Source organism: Mus pahari, chromosome 8 (genome assembly GCF_900095145.1).
Source record: "Mus pahari chromosome 8, PAHARI_EIJ_v1.1, whole genome shotgun sequence".
Taxonomy (NCBI): Eukaryota; Metazoa; Chordata; class Mammalia; order Rodentia; family Muridae; genus Mus; species Mus pahari.
Genome location: NC_034597.1, coordinates 52,180,226 through 52,202,568, shown reverse-complemented (window position 1 = coordinate 52,202,568; position 22,343 = coordinate 52,180,226). Strand labels below are relative to the sequence as shown.

The 22,343-nt window shown below is 43.3% G+C and overlaps 1 protein-coding gene across 5 annotated transcripts in view; it reads right to left on the bottom strand.

The window, feature by feature from the left end:
- The window catches only part of Sacs (sacsin molecular chaperone), a 78,286-nt gene that overhangs the window by 25,704 nt on the left and 30,239 nt on the right, over positions 1-22,343 (bottom strand). For 4 of the 5 annotated variants that reach the window (XM_029541299.1, XM_029541297.1, XM_029541301.1 and 1 more), the window contains 5 exons: positions 16,996-17,146; positions 11,370-11,457; positions 9,660-9,745; positions 6,614-6,725; positions 1,032-1,178 (listed from right to left, as the gene is read on the bottom strand). In XM_029541299.1, the coding sequence (XP_029397159.1) occupies positions 1,032-1,178; positions 6,614-6,725; positions 9,660-9,745; positions 11,370-11,457; positions 16,996-17,146 (584 nt within the window). Of the gene's footprint in view, positions 1-1,031; positions 1,179-6,613; positions 6,726-9,659; positions 9,746-11,369; positions 11,458-16,995; positions 17,147-17,228; positions 17,413-22,343 lie in introns of those variants that run through there. The other variant, XM_029541298.1, reaches the window with a different exon arrangement.

The window sequence follows — 22,343 nt, the reverse complement described above, 5'->3', positions numbered from 1 at the left end:
AAGTAGAAAGAAAAGAGTTACAACCTATGCTCAAATTTAAAGATTTAACTTTCTACTACGATGATGCAGGTTGCTCCACTGCCATATAACTGAGCAAGTACAGACCCCACAGTGAGTGAGTCATGAGCTTTCCTGGGGAAGGACGCACATGCGCACAGCTACAGTTCTTAAAGATCCACATCTTACCACGTGGCCTCTAGACTAATGTCAACTGTTCTTTTGTTCTTCAACTGAAGACAGTGATATTTCAACACTGGCAGAACTGGCTTTGTTAGATTTCTCAAACTGAAAGAAACGTTTATCCATGGTGCTGCTCAAAGGGCTTCTTCCCAGGGGTAATTGCGGTGTGTCTTGTCTCCCATGCAGACCTTAGCCTCTAATCTCCATGTACAATTAACTCTAGTAAAGTATGCCACCTCTTTAAGATATATACTTGTGAAATGCAAGTACTGTTGGGACAATCACCTAAATTCTTATTCATCTTAAGTAGCAAATCTTATGTCCACTAAATCCATCAACAGTATAATGTAGGATATATTTATCTCTAGACTCTTTACAAAATGACACATACCCATACTGAAATCAAGTCAGAGACTTCTGACATTGTAAAAGCATAACCTGTGGCTTTCTCAAATCTCCAGATTGCAAAACAACCTTCCAGCAAATGGCCCCCATCAATGTGTTCACTGTCAAGCAGGAGAGAAAATAACACTGAGCTACACAGATGGGGCAACTGACCTGATCTAAACCCCTGCATAATAGTCTCTACATCTGTGCAATCCTCAGGTGTGCTTCAACAAGCACAAACAAACCATCACTCAGAGCCCGGAAGGTGATCTTCCAAAAGATAAATACATAAATACATTACATGTGTAACAACTACATTTTAGTATATAGCAATATAATTTTAATATGTCACCCAGTCAATATAAAACAAAATATCAATGTTAATATAAGCACAGTAGATGTACTAACATTTATCTATAGTCTGGCTGACTCTCCTCCCCACTTGCCCACACCCAATACTGCACCTGTTATATGGTAGACAGAATTAAACCCAATTCCAAATCTTCCAACCTTCAGGGGATCATCTTTTTTCCTGCTTCTTGCTATTTCCTGAATGCCATGCCAGTCCTCTGGGGTGAAAACCGCATTGTTGTACACATAGAGAGCTGAGCCTGGGTGTTGAAATGCACAAGCAGTTACTTAGAAGGAGTTCACCAGAATGGATGGCTCTGTTTCAGGAGACTCATCCATACAGAACCAAAACAAAACAAAATAAAACAAAACAACAAAAACAAAAACAAATAAACAAAAACCCCAAAACTCTAATTGATGAGACCCATGAGTACAGTGACTAAGTTTTGCATTATTATTTCAGTTGTCTTCAAAAGAAAAATAAAAACAAATTTGGTAAAAGCTAACAGCCAGAGAAATATATTATTTGTCAAAAGTCCTGAAAGAAGAAATTAAGAGAATATAGAACTTAAATACCAAGAAACACAGAGCAAACAAGGATATTCCCACAGTTCACCATACCCTGTGAAAACTCTTTTGAGTCCCATATTTAAATCACTCGTTGTAGGTGGAAGTTCTTGAAAGTGTGTGCAGTGCACATTAGACTGATAAACCAATCTGTGCTGTTTAGCTCATCAAGGAGCTAGCTCCGGAATCATTGCTGCCCCCTTCCATGTCAGACCCAAGCGTGCTTGTGCCAGTGTCCCCTCCGGGGCCTCTTATGAGGATGATCTGGGGCCCCCTAACCCTGTGACAGGGAGGGATAAGAAGAACAAAACACTACATGGGTAAAAGCATTGTGTCCTAGCAAATAGCTGGAAGGTAAAGTGTTTCTAACCAACGTCACTACCAGTTATCCCATGATATAAAAGTTCTGCAATGCAAGAGAAGCCAGTTCCACTGTGGGAAGCTCATCCAGGGGGAGAAGGCCCAGTGGGGAATTCCAGTCTGATTGTCGGAGCTTCCCTAGTCATTTCTGTTGTATACTGTGTCCAATCTAATGATGTCATCTCTAGTCGTTGCTATTTGTTCTTTACTTGGACACCATTCTGAGGGGGGACTCTGTTCTGCCCCAGACTCTCCATTGGAAACTCCAGCTGGCTGTCTTAAAGGGGCTTTCTCAATAAACTTCTGCTGGATGCTTTCAGCAAGTGACCTGATGCTTTATTATCTATCTATCTATCTATCTATCTATCTATCTATCTATCTATCTATCTATCTACCTACCTACATACCTATTATCTATCCATCCATCTATTTGGTGCTATTTATTCTTTTACTTTTTTCTGTATACTGTACAAGGTCATCCATTCAAAACCGAAAGTATAGCAACCATAGATCATTCTCTAGATGTATAGAACAATCTATTAAGAAAACCTACAACCTAAACAACTTTGTCACTGTATTTTTTTCATATAGTAGAAATCAAGTACTTACTAATGTTAGGAATCACCTTGTGAATATTTGGGTTGTATGGTTTTGATTTTGCTTTACTTGGTTTCTATAGAAGGCATTGATGGTATAATTTAAATAGTCCTGAATTTGGTAAATATTTAAATAAATTATTTGAAATTGTAATGCTATTTCCAAAGTGGTTTCTTTAACAACATATTGTATTTATAATTTCGAGCAAATACTCTCTTTCGAGACTGGTTTTCAGAAATCCTAACATTATCTATATATAAGCAACTATGTCAACTTTAAATATGACAATGTTTTCCTTTGAAAAGTTGCTTAAGAATAACACAGACACAATAAAGCACAGAGCCAATATATATATATATATATATATATATATATATATATATATATCCTCAGACCTGTGCAACCTCCATGCTAATGAACAACACAGAGATTCCCAATACCTAAAGAACATCTCTCCATAAGCGTCTTTAAATATGGGATGTTGGCCTGGTCTGGTTTTGGTTGTAGTTGTTTTAATCAGTGCGGCAGCTATCTTTAAAACAAAGTCAGGACATGAAATTGATCAAGGCTGCAAAGACTATTTTGAAAAGGACAAGCACACAGCTGTGAAAAGGTACTCAGGCAGCAAGGGGGTCTGGTGTCACCAGAGTCACTGTTACCAATTACAGCCACAGACTCAGCTTCTTCATCTATACCAACATAAGAGCTTTACCTCCCCAGACAGGAGTGTTAAGAATCCACTGTGATATAAATAAAGGCTCACCACAGCACACACCATAGAGAAAAGCCCTTAAACTGTCAGCTATTTCTATTATGATACAGTAAGTCTTCAATATAATGTTAATCTTTGTTAATAATATATAATTTTACATAATATGCAAAAATAGTAATACATGACTTATTAATAACCAATAGCTAACTACAGCTAATATAAAATGGCATCAGTCAAATACTATATGTTTCTGCCTACTCCCTTTTCACTAAAAATATCAGACACAAAAGGAAATATCACAGAACAGGCCCAGGAGTGAATTTCTTGCCAGAATCTAGAAAAACAACAATATAACTTTAAGCTCTCTAGAAGGGAATTAGGAAGCCCAGCAGAGTCCCCAGTGCTGCAGCAGACCACCACTGGGGGAGGGGCAGTCCTCATCCTCCTAGGACCACCGGGAGAGCTGAGCGCTCAGATCCTCAGCTGGGGCGGTACTCCCTACCTCTGCATTCTATCAGGGATTACCAGGCTTGAGCTAGAGCATGGAGTCATGGCTGCCACCAGTTTATACAAGAATGCCTGTCGTGTCCAGAAACACGTTTATGCCTCTGGCTTGTATAATCTTCTTACTTCTCTAGAAGGCACAGATTAAGAAAAAATTGGGAGAATCACACTTATTAAACAAGTCTTCAAAGGAAGAAGAATGACTGATCCCTGGTCACTCAGAAAGCTGGCGTGGGTGCTGTCTAACAACCTAGTGATCTTTTTGCTGTTCTGTGGAGCCAGCCTTCCTGAATTTCCCAGTATCATGAGCATTGTCTAGGCCCTAATCCTAAACTTAGTCTCTCAGTAAAGAGAACCCATCCTTCTGAAAGAGGCCCCAGGTAGTGTGTATTCTCCATCAACAGAATCTGTCCTGTGCTTATTACAAATCCTTCCTCCGCAGGCCCTTGCCCTGAGCACTGATTATCAGCCAACAGAACCCACGCGCATTGCAAAGGTTACGGGCGCTTTGCTACTTTGCTAGGAAGTTTCTATGCAGCTGTGACTAAAGCTTTGTTGTGCTAACAGTCACGTGGAAACGTCTTCATTCCCAACCTTTTACAGGGCTTATGTGTAAGGAAAGTAAACCCTGAGGTTAGACTCTGGGAGTTCCGGCCCAGAGCCTGTCAAGGTGGTGCTGACTCCAGTTTCTCTCTTCACCTCGCACTTCCCTGCTGGCTGTGAGGCCTACAGGGGCCCCAACACCACCTCCTCTTGTAAGGTGACCCCTGAGCCAGGGGATGACGATTCAATGACCGTTTCAATCTTTTGGTGGTGGTTGTGGTGGTGGGATATTGAAATGCTACGCAGAGGTCTGGCTGGCCCAGAACTCACTATACAGATCAGGTTGGCTTTGAACTCACAAAAATCCACCAGCCTGAGTGCTGGGACTAAAAGCGTGCACCACTATACCCAGCTGTTTCAATGTTTTCTTTAATGAAGACTGGAAACAAAACAAAACAAAAACAAAACCCAAAACAAAACACCTTAAGAATTGCTTCTAGGAGCTCTACACCCTCACCAGCACAGCGCATCAGAGCAATAAGCAGAGACCTCCTGGGGCATAAGGACAGCTCATCACACCGAGGCCCCCATTTTCTCCTAAGAGTAACTTTCTGTCACTAGTTTTTCAGCAGGAGAACACAGAGATCAGAGGGAGTGCCTGGTGTGTCACCGCCTGTGGAGCTGTGGCGTGGGTAGGGCTGGGTAGGACCAGGATGCAGTCTGCAGGCCCCTGAATGCAAACTGAGCATCATTGCTGAGCTACATTAAATAATAAAACTAGAGCCAAGAAACAACAAACTAATCCTCTCTCCGCTGAATGGCTGGTCTCTAGAGGACAGCACTGGAGTCGGCAAGGTGGCAGGTCTCAGAACCAGGGTACAAGCCTCCTGATATTACCACAATATACACATCTCTTTTCCCAGATCAAAGTTCCATGGCCAAGTTTTAAAACTAATGTCACAATGACAGTAACCATGGCAATAAATGCTAAATATCCAATAACAATGGTGACACTTTCACACAACCCCGTTTTGTCACTTAGACTTCTCTCAGCGATATCTAAGAAAATGAGCTAAGACTTCTTTTTCAGTTACTGTACATCATATACAAGTATTCACAATCATCCACCAATTTCAGAGCTGAGCTAAGTTACATCCACTTTTTTTTCCACATTTCAGAGTGCGAGCAAGCTTGCAAGCATCTACAGGTAACGGCTCTCTTATGACTTTCCCTCTCACTCCCCCTCTTCCCTCCTCGTAGTGAGTCTATATTCTCACCCCCAGCAGAAGGACAGCCCTAAAGCAGGAGACAAGATACAAAAGCACATTGTAAGACTGTGTTTCTTTCCAAATGCAAAAGAAGTGATATTTATATAGAGGCAGTGTCCTTTATCTTATTCATAATATAAAGTACAGGTTGACTGACAAGAACAGGAGCTATGTGATTGCTAGCCATTTAATTTTAATCTTTTTTTCCTCTAAGGATACTACTAACTGGCAGAAACATCTTCCCACCAAAAGCAGAGGAGAAGAAGCCCAACACCTGAATTAAACATGCCAAGAAGTACAAATGATAACTACACTGTTTATTAAGTAAATAACTGTAAATCATTTTAAAATCACCATTAGTTAGGGAGAGGGAACTTATAGAGTCCACCTCCAGCAGGAAGGCAGGGCATCAAGTGAGGGATGGGGTTGCTATCCCACAGTCACACCACTGACCCATAATTGTTCCTGTCTGAAAGAATTATAGGGATGGAAATGGAGAGGAGCCTGAGGAAAAGAAGGACCAGCGACAGGCCCAAAGTGGGATCCAGCTCAGGGAGAGGTCCCAAGGCCTGACACTATTACTGAGGTTATATATGGAACGCTCACAAAAAGGGATCTATCATGACTGCCCTCTGAAAAAACCCAACAGTAGCTGAAAGACTCAGATGCAGATATCTGCACCCAACCAAAGGACAGAAGCTGCTGACCCCTGTGGTTGCATTAGGGAAGACTGAAAGAAGCTGAGGAGAAAGGTAATCCTGTAGAAGGACCAGCAGCCTCAATTAATCTGGACCCCGGAGATCTCTCAAACACTGGATCACCAAACAGACAGCATACACCAGCTGTCATGAGGCCCCCAACACACATGCAGTAGAGGACTTCTGGGTCTGTGTTCATTCAGAGATGAAGCATCTAACCCTCAAGAGAACGGAGGCCCCAGGGAGTTTAGAAGTCAGGTGAGGTGTGTGTGTGGAGGGGGATGTCCATGTGGAGATAGGGGGTTGGAAAGGAGGTGTTGAATGTGGAGTAGTCGGAGGGCGGATGGGAGGGCGGGGAATGGAATATGGAGTGTAAAAAATAAATTCATTAAAAAAAAAAACCACCATTAGTATAAAAAACAAAATTTACTCCAATTTATTCTTACCTTGATATTGTGCCATATCTTTCGACCAAAGAGTCTCTGTTCCATATTGTGTTTCATCATATAAAAATTTAACCTCTGTGGCCCCAGCATCTTCTGCATTCTGAATTAATTCCTAGCCATGAAATACACCAAAAGTGACATTAATATAGTAATCTACTGTTCAACTTTGATTTACCTACAATATCTAAAAAGTAAGTATATTAAAGAGAAGAAAACCTCACTCTCCATGGGTAAAGTTAAGCCCCAGTCAGGTTCCTATTGAAAGTAGCTCCTACATACACAGGAGTTGGGAAGTCTTTCCCAGCAACACATCTGCAAATCGCCTTTGAAACTGCTATCGTTTAGCCTCTATCTACAAATCCTGGAAGTTCGAAATATCCAAAGTCTTTGTTAAAAAGAGACTACTCTAATTCAAAGTTCTATACAGATTGTTCTGGAATAGCTTATGCTTAAGCAGCTTCCAAAAATAGACCATTAGTTCTCAATTGTTTACCAAACTTTAAAAAGAATCTTAGAATCCTTTTTTTCTTCTAGATACAAGAATTCTCAATAGTATTAGTCTACATGCACCCTTAGTAGGCAATACTCTTGACAGCCTGACATTCCTGAAGCAGAAAGTATCTTAGTACTGAGAACCATTCATAAAGTAGTATCGATCATTTGTTGGATATGGGTGAATGGGTGGGTACCTAGACATCTGGGGCCTAGAAAGGGAAGGACAAGGATATTAACAAAATTCTCAGTCCTAACCCCCCAAATACTTCTACACAAAACATCCTTGTCAACTAGAAGCAAGCTACGGCTGAAATAAGATTCGAGCCATAGAGATACACCTACAATCATCAAAACTTGAATGGAACTCTGGAGAGCCACCCCTATACCTTGTTCTCCAGAGCCTGTCTACAGGCTCTGTAAGGGAAAAATCATCACATGATAAATTCCTGAATAGACTCCTATTTAGAATAAAGTAAACTGAGGGCTACCACCTTAAATGAATATGTGGGTGTTTAGAAAAGTCCACACCAAAAAAAAAAAAAAAAAAAATCACCTCACATTATCAAACTCATCAACATCTGACTTTAGGGAAAGTTTTTCTTTTATTTCCCTGGAACCTTGCAATCACTAAATTAAAGAGCACTTCGGCTGATACAAAGCAATGCCAATGGCAAAGCCTCTAGAAGAGTACAAATGTCGAAGAACTCAGGAAGAAGAGACTTAAACAGCCAACCTGGGATTGGGCTTATCAGGTTCACCAAGTACATCCACAGGCCTTATGGGCACTTCAGTATAGCTCGAGGGCACAGTGCTCGACTAGCATAGGAGAGACCCTGGGTTTGAGCCTCAGAAAATGGAGGGCTGGAGTGTTTGGGCCAGCAGCCATCGTCTAACCCTGAATATACTCACCTGAACTGTCTCTAACCACCCACACATCCACTGGCAGCTATGGCTGCTATTTATGCAGTTGCCATTTCTCATAGGTGTTTTAATGGCTTAGATCCCTTTCCTTTCCGTTCAGTCCAAGGAAGTCTTTTAAAATGAACAAGATGTTAATATGATGGGTGGACAGTAAGAAGAACTAAATGATTGGTAGAATACTATGTTAGCTTACAAACAATGAAAAGAGTTCATAGTTAAGAGTTTGTCTTCATGACTTATAGGAAGCAGGGATTAAGAAAACTGAAGATAAAACACTAAGTTCCAGGCCCCAACCGCCAATCACAGGCTGTAAAACAAGTAAAGTAACGAGCTCCTCCAAGGCTGTAACCCTTAGGGGATCACATCTATGGATTCCTGAAAGCAGCAAGTCCCTAAAAATCTGGACCCATTTTAGCAAACACCATTGAAGGTGGAGGCTAAGCTACAGGCAATTCTGAGAAATGCCACTGAGCCTAGCACTAAATACCCAAGGAATAGAGATGCTACAGAACTGGCTACAATAAAAACATCACAAAAAGAGCAGAGGAGGCCAACCTCAGGAGACCTGGCACACCCTTCCTACTCACTCACTTCTCACCCAACTCCTGTAGCCAACAACTGAATCCTGACTGAATCCCTGCGGATCATCCCACACGGTCCTCCCCAGCCCCAGGACAACTCCATAATCATACCCTTCATTTCTCTGGCAACCAATATAAAAAATAGCTTTCAAACTAGCCTTCTACAAACACTATCCTGGAAGTCACTGGCTGCCATTCTGAAAGTCACACTGAAGAAGCTACTCCAGTATCCCTTAAGACAGCCCTGCCAGCCCGATCTTTGTGCCTATCCCAGCATGACAACATAAGCTACTAGACCTTAAAACATTGCTAAGCTGGAAGAGAGATAAGGGTTGGAACACTGCGGATGAGAATAACAAGGAGGGTACAGAATAACTGATCTACTGCCCCAGCTTATTAAGGGGTGTTCTTACTGAACACCAAACCTAATTTCCACAAAATCTTCTTTCATTGCTTTTTTTGTAGATGTCTAATTTTTCCTATTAATAAATATATTCATATTTAAAGAATATATCCCGAGCCGTGTCCATAACCCCAGCACTGAGACTGAAGCAGAAGCATGATGAATTTGAGGCCAACTGGGACCACAAAGAGAATTCCACTCCATCTTGGAGGAAAAATATTGTGATCATATGTAATTCAGACATAAATAAATAATTACCCTATTAAAGCAAACTCTCTCACAAAACAGCCTCTAAACCCAGAAGCCAAACAAGCATGTATTCCTGACCTCTCCATAGACTGGTATCAGGCTGCTCAGCTACTGGTTGGTTATTTGATTGACGGCTGGTGTGTGCCCAGGGCTCACTGCTCTCCAAGAGCATTCCTAGAGGACACTGTGTTTAAAGGGAGTGAGCATGCAGCAGCTTAGTGTGGTCCTGTACCCACAAACCCTCCTCCATTCACACCAGCTGAATTCTCAAATCTACCCCACTCATCTATGCACTGTGGCCTTGCTGGCAAGGTAATACAATCAAGTCTGACCAAATGCAAACTCTAAGTGCTTCGCTCTGAAGGTAAAGCCCACGGGACTCTATCAGATCTCCTACCTTAAGGATCTGTCCTCCTTCTGGATATCTTCTTAAAATATCCTTGAGAAAATCAACAAGGGGTGGAGTTGTTTGACCAAATCGACCTAAAATGCAGGATATATTTTAAAAGATTTAGAAAAACAGGATTTCATAGCATTCCTCCTGTGTGTGATTTGGTTCTGTCGCATGGTTTCAGGTATGGCACAAGAGAATCCTAGGACCAACTCAATGAAAAGTAAAGCCAATTCAGTGTTATCAAATCTCATGACATTTAACTACATGACACATTAGTTTTCTAAAGATTGTTCCAAGGCATACCTTCACAAATGGATAATTCAACAGCAAGCACTATGCCAAAGGGATAAAGGTGTTATTTTGTTTTAAAGGTGATTAAATAACTGGTGCTGTTTATTGCTCCTGTGACAAAAAATAAGCCACGGATAATGTCACTTGTTGTCACATTCTTATTACTCTCAAACGTAACCGATACTCTGATGACTCTGCCGTCCAACGACTGACCAGGTTAAAGAACTAAGTCCTGCCTGGACTGTTATACCCCAGCTGACCAGGCTGTCCTCAGATAGGTGGCAGGAAGATGTAAAGAGGAGGATGGAGAAAAAATTCCTTAAGAACAAGAAAAATTTAAAATCTGCACATAAATAAAAAGTAATAAAGTGCTTACACAAAGGTACCATCACCATAGGCTGGAACCAGAGTATCCCATTCTTTAGACTTCAAAATATTTGCACTAGTTAATAAAATATCTTAAGGATGTAACCCAAGGCCAAAGAAGAAATCCATATATATATATATATCCATTGCCTGAGGGTAAGCTACATAAAATTTTTAGTGTGCCTGTGTTTTTATGATAAACTGTCATATGAGGTCAAGTAGTGAACTTGTTGTCATTGTTGGCATTAGATGCCTTTGGCCCATTTTTGGATTTCTGCATTAGGAATTCTCAACCTGTACAACTTTGTATAATTTTGACACAAACATCACTGAGATCAAGACTGAGCAAGACTATGTCAACAGATTTCTCTCACTCATCACAAAACTAGTTACATCCACCATTTCCATGCTTGGGCAGCCTCTCCCTGCATTCTGTAATATGCTCTCATTTCATGTTTAAAATAAAACCTTGAGTTCAAGCTATTTTATTGAAGTGTGTACAAAAAGGTACAAACACTTAATGCATGAACTTGAAGGTCAGTATATATTCATGAAACTATCAAACATCATTATCATCACCACCATACCTTATCAATCACCTTCAAATGTTTCTTCCAACTCCCTTTAGTTTTGACTTTATTCCTTTTGTGGAAAAGCATTTAAGATGTTCCTACTTCCCAATTTAATTCCTTTGTTTGCTTGATTGTTTTGAAACAGTATTTTGCTAGGTAGCCTAGCCTGGCCTCAAAAGATCCTCCTGCCTCTGCCTCGTAGTTACCGAGCTTACAAGCATGCACACCACGCTCCGCTCGCCTTAGCCAGCCCGTCAGTACACATCACATCACTAACACCCGTCGTAACTGGGCCCTCCACGTGCAGCAGAGATCTCATCTGCTTTACATAGCTGAAATTTCATCTTTGCGGCCCAACACCTCTTCGTTTCACCGTCCTCCTAGTTCTTGGAGGCCACTACCCTCCCCCGCTGCTTCTGCATTAAAATAAAATCTTTAATGGACTAAATTGTGGCATATACTTCATGTAAAATCAATATTATACCTCCCCCTTTTAAGCCTTTTGATTGAAGGTTTACAAAAAGATGACAGGTTTTAGAAGTCAGGTCTCCAATCTTGATCCAATCAGGTATCTGAAAAAGAGAACAGAAAATGTGTAAGAAGCAAGATAATGTAGTAAGTACCAAGGAAGTGTTTGTGAGCCCCAAAAGACCAACCAGGAGCTAATTGGATGCAATCACACAGGGTCTTTGCTTACAAGCTCGAGTTTGGGTTTAACCCACCGCTGACCCACAGGATAGTTCTGGTGAAGAAAAGCCCTGATCACTCATCAGAACAAGGTTTTATAGAAAATGGCAAGTGAGGGGTGAGTGTTTCTAGTGTGGCAAGCATCTAATTGGGGTGCTACTGTGGCCTTTAGCATAACTGGCTGGTGCTGGGACCCAAACCATAAATTTAACTTCTGCTTTCCTCCTAATTAGTGGTTGTTAGGCAGGAGTGGGGCGGTGGGGGCTGTAACCTGGAGGTGCAGATTTGTTGGGGAATAACCTGGAAACTGGTACTAGATGCTGGATTTGTTGGGGGAATAACCTGGAGATGCAGGTCTTGTTGGGGGTGGGGGTAGCCTGGAAACTTGAGCTAGGCTCAGGTTTTAATAGAGGGTAGGTAACCTGGAAACTGAAGCTAGGTATTGGCCTGTTAGTTTACTAAATTTAAACTTAGGTCAGGTTTTCTAAGATGGAGTCTGAACCCCCAAAATTTGGTCTCTCAATAACATCAATACTGTCACTTCAAAACTTTCTCAAATGTTTTTCATTCAAGTAACATTAACTATCCTTACCAAGAAATAAGTTGCTCTGATGGGAATGTTCCAGAGAGCAGAACAGAATGCTAGTTAAAATCTTTATGGAATAATTAAGTTAGAATTTTTCTTTAAATAATTACAAATAAAAACAAACCTATTTCTCTTCTATCATATAATTCACCCCCTTCCTTTCTTCCCACCCTCTCTTTCACATGCTAGGCAAGTATTCTACCATTGATCTACACCCCCAGCCCAAATCATCCCAAATTCTCATTTTCAAATATGTAAAAGATGTTAACACAAACATCTTTTTAATCAATGATACCAATGTGTATTTGGTGTGCAGCATTGCTCCAGGAAACTGCAACAGATCAAAGGACAAAATTTTAGCCTATTAATATGCATAGCAATTTTCTTGGGATTAATCTATATGGCATTTCCCTAAAATAGCAATACATTTTTTCATTTATTTTCAGGGATATCCCATAGAATTGTGTTCCTAGACATTCCCTTTGGAAATCATTACCATATCTGCCCCTAAAAGGATGGGAGTAAGCTGTAACTTCCCTGAAACATGCCTCAGTGTTTGTCTTCCTGTTCCCAATAAAGGTAGGTACTTTAAAAACTCAACCTGGAAAAGGTGAACTCACAGCTTTCGAAACCTCTAGCACCCTCATCTTTATTTCACACTTCAACCAATAGTGTTACCACCTACAGGCACTTCAGGGGACCATCTCTCCAACCAATAGTGTCACCACCTACAGGCACCTCAGGGGATCATTTCTCCCAGAGCACCTCTGCAGCTACTTCTAGCCCAAGCACATACCCTCCAGTCTCTCCTGCCTAACCTGCATTTCTCCACTCCCAGCAGCTGCTGCTCTGAGGCTCCTGGGTTTTAATAACCAGCTCCCTTTTCATCTCCTTACTTTCTGTATGTCCTTGGTTATACAGCATGTTCACATCATACATCTGCTGGCCCTGAGAACTATCCTCTGAAAACTAGTGCATGCCTTACATGAGTGCTCAAAGAAACATAGGTGAGAATACTGACTGCCACTAACCAAACAAAACAACAACGATAAACAAAACAAAAGCCAACTTAGAAATAACCCAAATGTTGTGATATATTTGCATGGCAAAATATCACACAACAATAAATACTGAACAGCCAGGCTATATACACTTTAGATGGATACTAATAAAGAAATATTGAGTAAAAAAAAGCTACCCAGCTTACTACCTAAAGAATGATAAGCTCCTTATAACAGGCATAACCAACAAAAGTAAATGGAACATTGTCTGGGTTATATCCTTAGGTTACACATACGTATGAAACGCAAACATAATACCCATTATGTCATCATGGGTGATCATTCCACTGGTCAATTAACCATCTAATTACAAGGAAGTAATACATAAACCAGTGCTCATTAGTCCAATTTGGGATCACTAAGGTACACTGGGAGAAAAAATGGCAGAAAATACAAAAGAAGGAAACGTATGACGTTTTCAGGTTTTAAAGAGAATCAACTACAAGAAACTAGACACCTAATGTAGGTGTATTAACTGTAGGTCTGGCACTTAACAATCTGGTAGACTATAATCTCTGTTGCTATCTATCACAGGGCAGTGAGGCACCTAAAAAGCAAGCTGGCTGTAAGACACCTTCAGCAGTGCTAACTCCTATGGAATGTACCAAGATTTGGGGGTTTGTATAGGCTCTCTTCCCTTCTCTCCTGGATACTGCAACCAAGCAAAGAAAATGTGCCTATTCCCTCCAGATGCAATGTACCTTCTATTCAAAGTGCCAGTCTCAATGTTTTGAAAGTGAGTATAAAATCATCAGATGCTTCATCTCACCAGTCTCATTCTCCCTTACAAACCTCAGAGATAGGCATTTCAATTACTACCAGTGACTCTACCAAATTATTAAACAGTATGATAATATAACTGTTCAGCAGATCACCTGACACCTTTTTTTTTTAAATATCAACGACACAGGGAAATAGATGCCCAGGAGTCAAAATCGGGGGGGGGGCAGGGGAGGGACATGACACACTTGTGATGAATTAAAAGAGAAAAGCTAAATCTCCATCTACTATCTATTATCATCTGCTGCTCACACAAAAATATTCAGAATTTAATAATGTTAATCTAAGAAGTCCTAAGCAGCATGGGACTGAGAGGTAAAGAGGGTGAAGTCCACCTGTGGAGAGAATGCCAACACAGTGTTTCTTCAGAGCGTTAAATGGGATGGTAGGTAGAGAGGCCACAGAACAGTGTCTGGAGCTCGGCAGGGTGTAGAGGCCATAGAACAGGGCCCAGGAGCTCAGCAGGGTGTAGAGGACATAGAACAGGGCCCAGGAGCTCAGCAGGGTGTAGAGGACATAGAACAGGGCCCAGGAGCTCAGTGATGCTCTTCCCACACACTCCCCAGATACAGAAAGGGAGAACTGCTAAGCATCAGCCACGACCTATCTCCAGCTCTGACCTCTCTTTCTGATTCCATCTGCAGTTGTGAGCTGACTGTCAGTCTTTACAGTCACAGACCTTAGCAGTGACCAGACTTTCAAATGGGAAAGCAATTCTGACACATGAATTTGGCCCCAGTTACATATACACGGTGGTGGCAAGCAGGATCTGGGTCACCCACTTCTCCGTTATGTGCATTTTCCTAACTCCTTCTTTGTCTCACCATCAGCTGAACCACATCTAAAAGCAGACTGACTGCCACACTTCTTCCAGAATAAGCTGCCTCTGTCATCTGCTAAGAAACCCTTGCTCTCCTGGTCTGGTTTCAGGCTGCAAACATGCTCATAAAGCCGTCTGCCTTAGTTTACTTCCTCTCTCCTTCCTGTAGGCCCACGTGGAACCAACTGCCACAATTCTGTCCTTTACAAAGTGTCCTGTATATCCCTTCATTTGCTTATTTGTAGTGTGTGGTGGTGGTGGTGGTAGTGGTGGTGGTGTGTGTATGTGTGTGCATGTATGGTGTGTATGTATGGTATGTGTGTAGTGTGTGTGGTATGTGTTTGTATGTATATGTGTGCTGTATGTGTGTGTTGTGTCTGATATGTGTGTATATGTGTGTGTGGTATGTGTATGTGTATGTGTGTGGTTATGTGTGTGGTGTGTGTGTATGTTTGGTATGTATGGTATGTGTGTAGTGTGTGTGGTATATGTATATGTATATGTGTGTTGTATGTGTGTATTATATCTGGTATGTGCGCGTGTGTGGTTGTATGTATGTGTATGTGATGCATGTATGGTATGTGTATGTGTGTGGTATATGTATGTGTGTATGGTTATGTATATGTGTGTATATGTTTGTGTGGTATGTATATGTGTATATGTCTGTGATTATATGTGTGTATGTATGTGTGGTGTGTGTATAGTTTGTTATGGGTGTATGATGAGGGCACACATGTGAAGGTCAGAGAACAAGTCTGTAGAGACGGCTCTTTCCTTCCACTGTCACATGGGCTCCCAGCATTAAGTTCAGTTGCCAGGCTGGCACAGCACTGAGCCTTCTCATATCCCCATGCTTTCAATTTCACCTTCACAGCCATGGTCTCACGACCTCAAACCAGATCGGTGATAGGCCTGGATCTCTTTCACCCCCCAACCACCCAACCCAAACAATATGACCACTTCGACCACCCCACATCTGAGTCCTGCACAGGTACCTGTAAGGAACTATTCCAGTATCAAGAGCTACAACTGAGTCACGTTACCATATGCATTTAGGGAACACGAAGACAAAGTGGACCCAGGAGTAAAGTGGGCATAGATGCAGAAGAGCAAACCCTTTAAGGCGGGTAAGAATGAAGGTGTCACAGACAAAGCAATAACAGTGTATTCCTCTGCAGTTCTGCCTCAACTCCTGGGGCAAGCCAATGTCTGCACATCAGCATCCCTGGCGAACATGGTAAGAAATGACCCGTCTGTAGAGGTGCCCAAGAGCGGGTCACCAGAGATCTATGTCTAATGTACAAGAAACCAGAAAAGCTACCCAGTGGATAAAAAGTTAAGACCACCCTGGAGGGCTCTGCATTAAGCAGTATGGAAACCCAACTAGAAATGCCATCCACGACACTCAAGTTACTCCTGTGATTTTATTCAACTTTTTAAGTCCTGGAAATGATGATTATCACATAAGAAAGGAAAGATACTAGAAGTAGAGAACAAGATCATTGCCAATAAAACTTAAGCTTCCCTTTCAAGAAAACTGTAGGGTTAGCCCCATCATTTAAGAATACAATTGAACATGTAAAATGTTCTCATTTTCCTAAGTATTAGTGGACTAAGCCATTCATTAGCACTTCAGAAGTTTTAAGTTTTCTCCTCGAAATAACATATTGAGTATTAAGTTATGTCTGAAGACCTTTTTCAGCTGTAAATTTCTGTGATTCAAAGACATTAGTGTAGAGTAATTGTTCAGCACATCCAAAGCCATAGGTCTCTGTCCCAGGACCACAAAGAGAGTGGGAAGGGCACCAGAATCAGCCGTTTTAAAAACACCATTCTTGTTAAACTTAGAAACTGAAAAATATAAATGATGATCCCGTTCTATCAATGGTGATGTCTGTGAATTTTAAAAACTCCCTGGTTCACAATGCCCATCAAAATACGTGTCTTCGTTTTAGGCAGTGAAGATTCACAAATGTGGAAACTGTAAATGAAAAAAAAAAAAAAAAAAAAAAAAAAAAAACCACAACCACGTTCCTGCCATTCTGCTCCAGCTCTTTACAAAGCTCTATTGAATCCTCTGAGCATCAGTCTTCCGTGACAGACAGGAGCCAGTGAATTTCCTGCCGCCAGCAGGCGACTGCGCCCATCTAAGAGGGCAGGCCTGGCGCTGACCTACCTCCCTGTCTCCGCGCCACAGTCGCTGCTCCGCCACCGGAAAGCCGGTCTCAGCGAAGATGCGCTCCTTGAGGTCCCGCCCGGTTGCGGTCGCCGGCACCGCCACGGTCCTGCAGCCCACGCAGCCGCGGAGCACGGTCACGCGGACCCACCTGCGACAGGCAAAGGGACGGACGGTCAGCGGGGTTCGCGCGCGGCCGGGCGGCACCACCCTCCCGCCCGGGGTCTCGTCACCTGTCCCCCATGGCGGGCTCCCCAGGCCTCCTCCTCACGACCAGCCCTGCCGCTCCGAGAGGTCCGCCACTGGCCCTGAGGCGGGGATCCTCATGGCAGAGGCCTGAACCGCCGCAGCGCTCTGCCGCAGCCCGCAGAAGGGCAGAGGAAGGCGCCGCTGCGGAGGAGGAGCGAGCCCAGGCGCGCCGCGCGCTCGGGGCTGCAAAGGGCCAAGCAGGCGTCGCCCGCAGGCATGCGCAGCCCTGGGACCGTTATCTGGGGAGCGGCCCTTCCGCGTAGCCACGCCTTCCTAGACGCGCCCTAAGAGCCGCTACTGTTCTTGGAGGAGCCTCAGGCCCCGCCTCGGCTCCGCCCCTCTCGTGGACGGTAAAGGACGGACCCGCCCCCTTCTCAGGCCACGCCTTCCTCTGACACACCCCGCAGACTGCGGCTGTTCTGAGGAGACTCAAGGCCCGCCTCGACCCCGCCCCGTTCCCCGAGCAGCTAAGGACCGCCTTGCGCCGGTCTCTAAGCCACGCCCCTCCCAGGAGCACCCTTCGCTTGCAAGGATCCTTTGGCCACCCCTTCTCTCTCAGGCTATTCACTAAGGAGCAGCTCCAGGGGCTCCCTCCAGGCCACACCTCTCCCGAACCCTCCACACAGAAGTGACTGCTGAAGAGCAGCCTGACCCTAACCTAACCCAACTATACTAAGCAGCTGCACAACCCCACAATCTACACCCAGGTACCTCCTTCCACTTCTCACAGATCCTGTTGAAAATAGCAAAACCAAACTCCTCATCTGTGACAGCCACGCAAAAGCTACTTGGTGTAATAGTAAATGCCTGATTGTTATTTGAAATATTCTCATGGAATAAAAACTCCATTTTAGAGTTAACCCTTTAAAAATGATATTAATTACCACTTCTCTTGGCTCCCTTCCAGATAGTCAGGATTGATGAATCCAGTTAGGAGTGAAAACTACCCTGAGAGCTCTTTAGGAGACCATAATGTTAGTCAATTTCACTGTTGGGAGGGGTCAGTTTCATCAATTAGAGAAAAATACAGAAACTCAGTGTAAGGATCCTACCTAGAAACCCCGATAGACAAATACTTGATTTTTTAAATTAGATAAGCCTATACAAGTGAATGCATTGGGGTATTAACAAATAGGAAAAATATCGAGTTTTGTCTATAAGTGAGATTCCCCCCATCCCAAGCCCCTCCCAAACACCATGCTCAGCACCTATAATGTGACATGTACCACCCAGACCCCAAGACAAAATCTTCAGGTTAAAAGTCTTTAGAGTTCAGAATACATCCCTATTCCTCTGTCTTCCTATAAGGTCTTCCTCTGGGCACCAAGTAGAACCTAGGCATGGAATGGAAGCCCTGACAGGAAGAACTGACCTCCACCATCAGGCATGCCACAAGAGAAGCAGTGTCAGCCCACAAGGAGGCTGATCAGAGGCGGCTTTGAACCTCTAGAGCAGAATGCCTTTGGGATACATCACACGATGTTATTACTCGTGGGAAATGCAGATCAGAACTCAGGAGAGATGCCAGAGCTAGTGGCATCCTAGACCGAGGAGTCACTAGCTTCTTCAGATATTAGTGGTAAAATCTACTGAAGCTACTGTATCCCAACGGGAAACACCCCTGCATGAGGAGGACGCCCAAGGAGTGAGACAACGCATCCTAAGCAACTGTTTGGGTAGACTGGGTTGCAATTTTTCCAGATACAGTTCTGGACATGAATGTGCTGGTGGTTACACAATAACATGACTGTAATACCATGGAACTGCACGATTCAAAAGGACTCTGAAGGTAAATCTTATCCTATGTATACCACCAGATTAAAATATGTTTTCCATTTTGTTTGCTGAGACAAAGCACGGGGTGATTCTGAAGTGTCAGGATTTTTCTGCCTCTGCCTAAGTGCCAGGATAGGCTACATGGTCTTGTATTAGGCTGCTTTTCCCCTTTCTTGTCCAATACTTTTAGGCAGCACAGAAACTCTGTAGTTGATAAGAACAGCTGTCAAGGCTTGGAGCCAGAGACGTGAAAGGCAGGCAAGCAGGGCAGTGACCACATGTCATCTCACAATGATACATTTCCTGTTACATATTGACTGGCAGGTAGCAGTAAGATTAAAAAAAAGTCTGCAAAGGTAAACTTGAGCAGTCTTAAGCAGGTGACTAGGACAAGGTAGCAAAATAGCAACAGGACAGTCAGTCTATCAATGTGTGTGTGTGTGTGTGTGTGTGTGTGTGTGTGTGTGTGTGTGTGTGTGTGTGTGTGTGTGGTGGGGGGAGTTGGTCTACTTTCTGTATGCACAAGGGACTTATTATTTCTTTGTTTGTTTGTTTGAGACAGAGTCTCACCATGTGTCCCTGGCTGGCCTAGTTCACTACATAAACCTAGGTGGCTTTGAATTCATAGAGACCCCTTTCCCTCTTCCCCCTGAGTACTGGCATCAAAGGTATGTGCCACCACACCTTGCAAAGATAAATGACATGACTATTTTGACAGAGGCCATCAATAAATAGATTGAGTCCAGAGAACTAGGAATCCAGGTCTGGGAAGATGGGTCAGTGGGTAAAGTGTGCATGAGAATCTGAATTAAGATTTCCCACCCCTGCACATAAAAAGCTGTTCCTGGTGTCTGTAATCGGGAAGGCAGGGTCTGAGTGGAGCTAGACAGATTTCTGAGGTTCCTGGCCAGCCAGTCTAGCCCATCAGTGGTCTCCATGTTCAGTGTAGAGACCTTTTCTCAAAAATTGTGAAGAAATAAAGGATGAAAACAAGCCACATAAGCTTGCAGCCTCTACACACACATTTGCACATACATCCGTGCACATATGCGCACACATGGACACGGGCAATGCATATTCTACTGAGGGAAACTCCATCTTTAGTGAAGATCTTTATGAATCTGAAGGGTAAAGTGATTCACACAAGTTGAAAACCTCGCAGCTTGGAAACAATAAAGGCAGGCCTGGCCCCACCCTGCAAGAGCCTCCCACTCAAGAGAGATGGCACTAGTGGGGATCATGAAAATCCGTATTGTAATATGCAATGAAAGTAACTAAAGCTGCTGATTTTATGCTTACATTCCAAGGAAGGGAGAGAAACACTAAGCAAGCAGGCGAGTGATAGACAAGCCCTCCCTGTAACATCAGGTAGCAGGACACACCATGTAAGGCCGTCCACAATGAAAGAAGTCTTCCATCCTCAGAAAACTTTAATTAGAGGCTTGAAGAAGATGAAGTGGAGCTTACACAGCTCCATGCATTGAAGAAAGGGACCCGGAGACAACATACATGACATCTGTTTTCACATTCACATTGTAAGAAACAGGAGGAAGAGATGAGAAAGAAAGAAAGAAAGAAAGAAAGAAAGAAAGAAAGAAAGAAAGAACGAAAGAAAGAAAGACTAAAATAGAGGGTATATGAGGAAGCACAGAAGGAGGGAGAAGAAGGAGGAGGAAGGGAAGAGAAAAGAAAAGGAGGACAAGAGGATAGGAGGGAAGAGGAACAGGGTGAGAGAGAAAGGAGAGGAAAGGAGGACGAGGGGCTTAAATGGAGGGGAGAAAAGGGTGGAAATAGCAGAGAAATGCAGAAGAAAAGAGGGATAGAGAGGAAAGAAGAGAAAGGATGGGGAAGGGGAGGAGTGAATGAAGAAAGGAAGGAGAAGAGGAGGAAGTAATGAAAGAGAAGAGAACAAGGGAGGGAGAAACAGGGAAGAGAAGGATGAAGAAGGAAAGGGGGACCGTGGGAGGGAGAGGAGGAAGAAAGAGGGAATGAAGAGAGAGGGAGAGGAGGAAAGAGGGAGAAGAGGAGGAAATGGGGAGGGAGAGAGAGGGAGAGGAGGAGGGACATCATGGAGGGGAGCAAGGCAGCAAGTAGGCATGGCATGGGTACAGTAGCTGAGTGCCCACGTCTGACCCACAAGCAGGAGGTAGGTGGGCTTGGAGTGTGGTAGGAGTGGGGCATAGAGAGAGACTCAGGTCTGGCATAGGCTTTTAAAACCTCAAAGCCCACCCCCAGTGTCACACTTTTTCCAACAAGCCACACCTCCTAATCCTTCCTGTGCTGCTAGTCTTGCGTCAGCTGACACACAAACTGGAATTATCTTGAAAGAGGGAAACTTAATTGAGAAAATGCCTCCATAAGATCTGGCTATAAGGTATTTTCTTGATTGGTGATTGATGGGGAGGGCCCAGCCTATTATAGGTGGTGCTATTTCTGGGCTGTGGTCCTGGGTTCTATAAGACAGCAGGCCAAGCAACCCAGGGAAAGCAAGTCAGCAAGCAGCTGACCTCTCCATGGCCTCTGAATCAGCTCCTGCCTCCAGGTTTCTGCCCTGCTTGAGTTCTAGTCCTGACTTCCTTTGGGGATGAACAGTGATGTAGAAGTGTAAGCCAAATAAACCCTTTCCTCCCTGTCTTAGGGTTTTCATTGCTATGAAGAGACGGGGCTGCCTTACAAGGTTCAGAGATTCAGTTCATTATCAAGGCAGGACCATGGCAGTGTCCAGACAGGCATGGAGCAGGAGGAGCTGGGAGTTCTACATCTTCATCTGAAGGTTGCTGGAGAAGATGGTCTTCCAGGCAGCTAGGAGAAGGGTCTTAAAGCCCACTCCCAAAGTGACACACTTCCTCCACACCCACTCCAACAAGGGCCACTTCTCTGAACTTCCTAATAGTGTCACTCCCTGGCCCAAGCATATTTAAACTACCACACTCCTCAACTTGCTTTTTGGTCTTAGTGTTTCACTGAAGCAATAGAAGCCCCAACTAAGACACTTCCCAGAGTTCCACTAACTAGGAAGAATTTAAACACATAAGCCTATTCACAATGGACAATTCTCATTCAAACTACCACAAGAAAGGAAGGAGGGAGACAGAGGGAAGAGGGAGAGAGAGAAAATGAGAGGATGAGAGGGAAGGGGGAAGACAAAACCACGAGAGGAAGGAGGGCAAAGAATGAAGGGAGAGGACACATGCTCCACTATGTTCATAGCAGCCTTATTTATAATAGTCAGAAGCTGGAAAGAACCCAGATGTCCCTCAATAGAGGAATGGATACAGAAACTGTGGTACATTTACACAATGGAGTACTACTCAGCTATTAAA